At 38.3% G+C, this 7,852-nt stretch overlaps 2 protein-coding genes across 2 annotated transcripts in view; one reads left to right on the forward strand and one right to left on the reverse strand.

Annotated features, from left to right (window-relative positions):
• The window catches only part of LOC102213179 (UPF0676 protein C1494.01), a 6,078-nt gene extending 4,817 nt beyond the window's left edge, over positions 1-1,261 (forward strand). The window contains exons 5-7 of the mRNA XM_005731492.2: positions 242-384; positions 630-740; positions 1,004-1,261. Coding sequence (XP_005731549.1) covers positions 242-384; positions 630-740; positions 1,004-1,183 — 434 coding nt within the window. The 3' untranslated portion in view covers positions 1,184-1,261. The remainder of the gene's footprint in view (positions 1-241; positions 385-629; positions 741-1,003) is intronic.
• Positions 1,262-1,373: 112 nt separating this feature from the next.
• Positions 1,374-7,852, reverse strand: part of nucb2b (nucleobindin 2b) — a 7,037-nt gene continuing 558 nt past the window's right edge. Inside the window, exons 2-13 of the mRNA XM_005731491.2 lie at positions 7,576-7,713; positions 7,186-7,293; positions 6,958-7,090; positions 6,398-6,501; positions 4,786-4,971; positions 4,440-4,530; positions 4,240-4,298; positions 4,049-4,141; positions 3,662-3,751; positions 3,179-3,349; positions 2,884-2,938; positions 1,374-2,554 (exon numbers count right to left, since the gene is read on the reverse strand). Coding sequence (XP_005731548.1) covers positions 2,442-2,554; positions 2,884-2,938; positions 3,179-3,349; positions 3,662-3,751; positions 4,049-4,141; positions 4,240-4,298; positions 4,440-4,530; positions 4,786-4,971; positions 6,398-6,501; positions 6,958-7,090; positions 7,186-7,293; positions 7,576-7,713 — 1,341 coding nt within the window. The 3' untranslated portion in view covers positions 1,374-2,441. The remainder of the gene's footprint in view (positions 2,555-2,883; positions 2,939-3,178; positions 3,350-3,661; positions 3,752-4,048; positions 4,142-4,239; positions 4,299-4,439; positions 4,531-4,785; positions 4,972-6,397; positions 6,502-6,957; positions 7,091-7,185; positions 7,294-7,575; positions 7,714-7,852) is intronic.

The raw sequence follows: 7,852 nt of genomic DNA on the forward strand, positions 1-7,852 counted from the left end.
AGCGAATGGATGGATGGATGGATGGATGAATATAAATACAAGACACATGTAAATGCGAGTAACAAACAAGGGAAATGACTGAAAATCTAACAAAAATTAATCCTGGGAAAGAATTTTTTTTCTTTTTTGTAAAGTGTAACCTCAAGGCAGACCAGATTACGGTTTTGGAGGATTGGTCCATAAATTGGTACAAACAAACACGAGATACACTGCATTGACAACACTGCTGTGTCTCCTCTAGCTGACAAAAATGGCACTACGATGCGATCTCTCTACTACCCACCAGTGAATTGTGAGAAAGCAAAGGAGGGCCAGCTGCGATGTGGAGAGCATTCAGACTATGGCAGCATTACTCTGCTGTTCCAGAGCTCAGAAGGTCTGCAGGTAAGGCCTGTACCACTGGGACACACAAGCACATAAGTTGCTTGGTAACATACTGAAAAAGGGTCTGATTAATTTACAAACTCACTTAAGCTGGAATTCCTGTGGTGTGCCACTTTAAACAGCTGTCATCACTGTTTCTTCAATTGTAAGTCATGTGTTTTGCTTAGTTAGTAACACATTATGTGTTAAAGTCAAGCAAAGTATCAAATAATCCTGTTATCCTCCTGACACTTTTTGACCGTCAGGTGCGTACACGCTCAGGTGAATTCATCCCTGTTCCCTGTATCCCCGGAGCCATCCTCATCAATATCGCTGACCTGATGCAGCGCTGGACGAGCGATCAGTTCGTCTCTGTGGTGAGTGAAGGGGATATTTCCGCCCCAAAGTTTTATGACAAGGTTATGGAAATGCACTGTAACTAGAAAAGTAAATGCGACTACATATGTCAGATTGGGTCATTTATAGGAAATAAGAAAGGTCTCACCTACTTTAACTCTAGATATGTTTTTGTGACCCATGTTCTTTTTTGAAGCCAACAGAGTTAAAATGCTTCCCAAAAAAGTTTTTGCATATGCCATGGCATTAGGATTATAGTTTAGTGTTGCTTGTTGTTTCTTAGCTCCACAGGGTTTTGCTGCCTCCTGTCGGAGACTCCAGCACACGGCAGTCTCTGGCTTACTTTGTCCAGCCGGATGACGAGGCTCTGATCACCTGCTGTGATGGCTCCAACAAATATCCGCCAGTTACAGCAGGCGCCTATCTCACTGAGCGATTCAATGAATCATATGGAAGAAGCTGAATTTGAACCCACCATTCTGACCATTTGATTAAGAAAGTTTTTTTGTTTGTTTTTTTAAATCATGTTCAGTGAGTTATTGTCAGAAGTATGATTATGTCACTTCAGATTCTACAGTAATTATAAAACTGAATGTTAACTTATGACTGTGTTTATAAGATGAGTTGAACTTGAGGTTTGTGATGAAAATAAGAGACAGAAACATTGTATCTGCAAGCTCATTCACCTTAATTTTAGACATTCAAACCTTGTACATCATTTTCATGATTTTTTTTTTCACAGGACATTAGTTGGACATTTAAGTACTTTTTTAACAAGTCACATAAACATAAACTGTTCAGCACATATACCAGGTTGGAGAGAGGTTGTTGTTTGAAAATAAAGTAACCAGTGTATTTTACTTCAACTCTTCAAAGTATTTTGTGTCCATCTTTTCTTTGCTATTAGTCTGTAGTGAAAAAAAATTAGTTGTTGTTTTTTACCTTGTGCTTCCTTCTGGAGTTTAATTCAGATTTTTACAAGGCAAATTTCAACCTACTGCATTCATTTCATTTACAGTGGTTCGAGAATAAATAAACACAAATTCACAGACACTCCTGAGCACTGACATCCAGGCAACCACTTCATAATCCATACAATTGTCACAATCACAAACACAATTATTAAAAATTATAACATTTAAATACATATTGTATATATTTAACTTCATCTCTTATTCTGCACTAATCTGATCCAGAGGTCACAACAGCTTGAAAAGACATTGAAGGAAACACTTTTTCTATAAAACTTCATTTTGGCTCTAATCTTACTTTTCTGGCATTTATTTTTTCCAAAATAATTCACAATTTACCATAAAAATAAATAATATTTTGAAAGGATTTCCTTAAGGAAAAAGTGGCAGTGAAACTACAGTGTGAACAAAACTAAACATTCAGTTATCAGGCCTGCTGCCCTCCCCATTTCACCCCAAAGAACTTCCAATAGAGAACAGAGTCCTTTTGTGATACAAGATTAAAAAAACAAAAACAAAAGGGTTGATTGTCCACATAGAAAACTGGAGCAGCTCCACATTTCCAGGCTGGCTCATTCAGTTGATTTAACCAGCAGAAGGAAGGGCATCATTGGCACTAAGAGATCTTTTCCCCCCCCTATGTGTTGCTGTGTGTTTTGAAAATTCTAAACAATAACCCAAAATTGAAATCATGAAAACACAAGCACACTTGCATGCTCACTCATATCGCACACAGGGTGGTGAGGCCTGCTAAGAATGTCCAGGCACGGGTACATCTTGCTGCTGGTGACCAGGCGGAGGTGGCTGATTGTTTCCTGGTACAACTGGTGCATGTTCACCTGCAGTTAGAGGAGCTGCAGGCTCTGTAACAAAGATTCATACGTGCATACAATCATGAGATGCATTTAAATGATTATTAGGATATGATAAAAAGCTTTTAATCTCGTCTTATTAAAAAGGACAACAATGCTTTTCCCTCACTGCATCTTTTTAAGTGTATTTTGATTGGGGATGCACAAGTAAATAACTTATTTTGGCTGTTCTGTGGATCTGGATGCAGGTTTTCGACTGGGTGGTTAATTTTCACTTGATTTTAAAAAATGTTAAAATGGAAGTAGAGTGCAATTAAGAGACCTTTAACATCATGTGATTTGTTGTTTCCAGCATCATTTATCATAAATTTCATACTCACGTTTTACATCAGCATTTAAGCTTTGGGACTTAACCCTTTCCATTTCTTCCATTGCCTGAGCAGCGAGAGAAGGACAAAAAAATGTTAAGAGCATAAAAATGGTTTAAGACTTTGTTTGCTATTGCCTGCATGTTTCAGGTCTACAAGTCTCTAAAACAAGATTTAAGTGCAATTCAGCATGTTTCACACTGTAAGCCAGATTCTTACATCTGTAGAAAGGGTCAAGCAACTGTATAGAAAAATCCTATTTTCAGATTGTATTTCATCTGCTATGGATAGTTGACAGATAATTCACCTGTTTCAGCCCCAGCTTCTGAGCATCAAGTTCTTCCTGTTTTCTTTCAAGTTCCTCTCTCTCTTTCTGCAGCTCAGCCGACTTCTTGTTGATGTCATTCTCCTCATTGGCCAGTTGTTGTTCAAACTCTCTCAGCTCCTCTTCGGTGTACAATGGGTTCTGATCTAAAGTCTGCAGAGGGCACATAAATAAATGATGTGATAAGAAATCATATACATTTCTGATTTCATGATATAATGTCAGCTGTTAAATCTCTTGGGGAGTTTAATGATTTGGAATCTCACCCTTTGTAGACAATTTCTGAAAACAGCAGTTTATTGTGTTGCACTTACGCGAGCCTAAGCTCATAGTTTCATAGCTCATATTGATGAATAATTGAATGGAATTTTAATACACTAACATAACATTGGGTTCACATTAATTTTTAATACTACTCTGTACACAAAAATGCCAGGAGGGAAGCCAAACCTTACTAGCTCTTACCTCCCATTCGTCTTTTTCATAGAACTCTTCCTTCTTTGTGGCTGCCATGAACTCGCTCAGTGATACAAGCCTGTCTTTATTGGTGTCCACCTGAATGTCAATACATGAAGCAATTTTGAGCAACAACTGTCATCGAGATAAATCACTCACCAGATACGTCCCAAAGGCCCTGACCTTTAGCTCCTTGCTAAAATAGCTACTCCACACACAGATGTTTAAATTCATTCATTATATTTCAGGCAGCAATGCCACACGTTTGTTATGAAATATACATTATGATTGTATTCTGACAACAGAGAATACCTTCATAACATACTAATCAATACTTTAGAAATGCTAATAAACATGACAATGATCTGTACATTTTATAGTTTTGTGGTGGCTCACCTCGTTCATAACATGCTCTCTCATTCGCAGTCTCTCTTCCTCCATCTCAACCATGTCATCCTCTTCGTTTTCTGGGTTGTAAACCTTCTCCAGCTTAATGAAATGCACAAATTTTACCTCAGAGACTTGTTCATTTGCAGATTACATTATCGCAGACTATGCAGAACCAGAGTTAGACATAAAACGTATACCTCTTTAGTAAAGAGAGCTTCAAGCTCACTCTCATCAAAGAAGCCGTCTCCGTTGCTGTCTGCAACACAAAACAAACAACGGAAATCTGTGTCTGATTTTAACCATCCATAGTTTTGGCACACTAGCAAATAAGACAACATCTGAATGCTATATTCATTCTTTGCTCTTAAACGACCTTCAGTGTATGGTCTATGGTTACCGTGCATTTTGAAGAAAGTTTTTGGATCAAAATCTTCTGGGTCTAAACCATCTGCCTCCTGCCACACCTCTTTTAGCTGGTCCTCACTGCCCTGCACACACAGAGGTACACATCAAGGTTTCTCCTTTTTCTTGTTTTGTATTTAGCACTATTTAGCATCTTTATTCTATGGCTTGCATATAAATCTAAATAAAATTGGCCCAACTAAATGAGTTAGTTTTATCATAAAAAAAAAAAATCATTCATGTTTTCCCAAACAATATCATTCAGCTTAAATGTATTTGTTCCCCCGCATTGGCTATAATCTTAGCATTCGTAATGAACTGCTTTATAGCTGGCGTCTTACAGGGTGGTTGACTTTAGGGTGGCTGGCGTGTTTCTTCTTCATTTCCTCGTAGTTTTCCTCTTCCTTCTTGCGATCCTCCTCATTCAAGTTCTTCAGGCGTTGCCGTCGCTCATGCTCTTTCATCATCTCGTATTGCTTGAACTCATCATGGCGGTCCTTGTCAAAGTTCTCCAGGTCATTAGTCGCCTAGACGTAAAAACAAAAAGTTGGGAAGGGGAATTCACCTCTTAATTCTGCAGATTTATGCACCTCGTTGAAACAGATGGACTCGATTCAACATCCAGATGCCTGATCAGAGTTGTTCCATAGAGGATGAAGCAAACTGTTGAGCTGAATAATTACTAGCCATGTCACTGTCTTAGCATCACTCAGCATTGAATGCAGAGACAACCCAGGCAGATATAGCATGCTTTTTGTGTTTAGCTCATGCGGTGAAATTTATTCATCCATTTAGTGCTAGCATGCTTACTAGTGGATACTAGTGAGTGCTAACTGGGTATGAATAAACAGTACCTCTGACTTCCTAAACCTGAGAGCTGCAGTAACAATAAGTTGATTTATAAAAAAACATATTTGGACAAATGGTTTGATTGCAAAAGTATTCTGGTGTGTGTATCTAGAATATAAAAAAGCTCTGTATTGGTAGGGCTTAATAACAGACAATGCCCCACAGTGGTGCAATGCTTAGCACTGCCACCTCACAGCATGAGGGCGTTTCTGTTTGAAGTTCTCCCAGTACCTCTTTGTTTACTATGTGTTAGCCAACAGACTGGCAACCTGTTCAAGGTGGACCCTATCGCTCTCCTTATGACAACTGTGGTATGCTTCAGCCCCTCAAAACCATGAATAAGTGGAAGAAAAGGGATGTATGGATATATGGATGTAGGGATGGATGGATTTCTGATAGTGACTGTACCTTTTGCTGAGTACTATAAATACACTGTTGTCATAGTTCAAAATCTGGATCTGTGAGTTTAAAATTATTATTTTGGCCTGATTTTATTAGAACCTCTGGGTGGCTCTTTATTCTAGAACCCTGCAAGGACTTGCTCAGCATAAAGTACATGAAAATGCTATGGTAATACAAAACAAAGCAAATGCTCATTTATCACCATTCTTTGCATTTCTCAAGCAGTGCCAAGGCAAAATAGTAGGTCAATGATTATAGAGCAAAGCTAAATGCTACAGAAAAGTAAAACTTATATAAAATATTTTTAGGATTTACATCTGCATGACTGGAAGCTTTGTTGTAAAACTACAGAGGCATGCAAACTCATTAAGCCGACCTCCCCATTACTATTCTTTTATACTCATTTCACACACAGGAAACATGTTGGTCTCGCAAAACTTACAAATTTACCTCTAATGAGTCAGCACTCTCCAACAAAGGGAACAAAGCTGTGAATGCCTCCAACTTATTACATCTAAAATTTAAAAAAAGCCAGACTAGTTAAACATCCCTCACTGAAATTCCCTATATGCTATGCTAAGTATGGCAATATTTCTGCATGAGCAACTGTCATTATAAATGTGACTGTGCCATACCAGTGCAGAGAAACAGGGTCAGTATTAACCTTCAAGTAGCTGCGCTAATGACTAGGTGTATGTGTACCGATTTGATGAGACGGTCCAGGTCATCCACCTCGAAAGTGTGTGGATTCTTGTGGTTCAGGTGCTCAAACTGTTTCAGCAGGGCCTGGTGGTCCACTGTTTGGCCTGCAAGAAAAGGAATAATGATTAGATTTATTCAACTGTAAAACAAAGACACTTGGTTTTTTGGAGTTGTGTCATGGTTATTCTTTTCCGCTGGGTTTTACAAACACATTTTGTACCAAAACTTAATACATTTATTCTAGAAAGCGTTAAAGGATTACATGAATATCAATGCATTTTTGTTTTTTAAGAAATTGACCTATGACTTCTATCTTTGCTTCTTTTCTCTACCTACACTTGTGTTAATCTATTCTGTATGAACATTTATACAGCTTCCTCTATTAATGATCAAAATTTTAATTTGAATAATGATTTTCTTTCAAGAGTTAAGTTCTGCATTCAATAACATAACTAATGGACTGACTTAAACTGCGGAAGTTGTTGTGCAAACTTATGAAGTTTCAAGTTCAAGTTTCTCAGTGACACATCATTTTTTTCCCCTTTCTTTAAGATACTTACCATTTCCTTCCTTGATGTCATGTTTAGCTTTTATGAGCATTCGCAGCCTGTTCATCTCCTCCCTCTTTAGCTCATCCAGCTTGGTCCGAAAATTGTGCTGAACAAAGTTCAGCTCTTTGGAAAGTTTGCCTTGCTGCAAGCAGACAGTCAACATACCATAGTTCAATAAAAAATGTCCACGTCAACAACCAGCTTACAAAATATTGGGCTGTTTTTGCAAGTGTGCACCTTGATGTCATCCATATTGGCATTTTTGAGCTTTTCTCTAAAGTGGGGGTCCTTCTCAAGATACTCAATGACCTCCCTGAGGTAGCGGTCGTAGTGCAACCCAGTGTCCTGAGAAATAGACCACATTTAGCTTGTCAATGCATAACATTATTCAGTCCGATTATGGGTATTTTTTTCCCAGTCAATTAATTCTTCTAATGAACAGTTACACCTAATTTAACAGACACTGCTTTTGTTTGTTTTTCAATCAATCTTTAGTCAGTAAGCATTTCTGAAAGGTGTCTGAAACAGCGGACTTCATGTCTGGATCACCCTGAGCTTTATCTACTTAGCTGTAAGACTCCATTTTAATAGGATATCCCTTTATTTCACAATGCCCGTGTGACTCACAGCACTCTCGGGTGGACCAAGTTCCTCCTCTTTAGCCTTTTCTTTGGTCTTGTCCACACTGATAGGCACTGACTGGATACACAGCCACAAACTGAGCAGAACAAGGCCACAGCGGGCCAAGGCTTTACTCCTCACCATCTGGTCAGGCAAAGCATACATAAAATAGATAAGAAAAAAGATAGGAGTTAGTTTCAGGTTAGGTGAAGATCGTACATCTTTTAGAAAGCTCTGCAGTCAGAACAAAATGAGCACTTGCCGTATCTTTATTAAATATATA

This window comes from Pundamilia nyererei, unplaced genomic scaffold (genome assembly GCF_000239375.1).
Source record: "Pundamilia nyererei isolate P.nyererei 1_Seehausen unplaced genomic scaffold, PunNye1.0 scaffold00043, whole genome shotgun sequence".
Taxonomy (NCBI): domain Eukaryota; kingdom Metazoa; phylum Chordata; class Actinopteri; order Cichliformes; family Cichlidae; genus Pundamilia; species Pundamilia nyererei.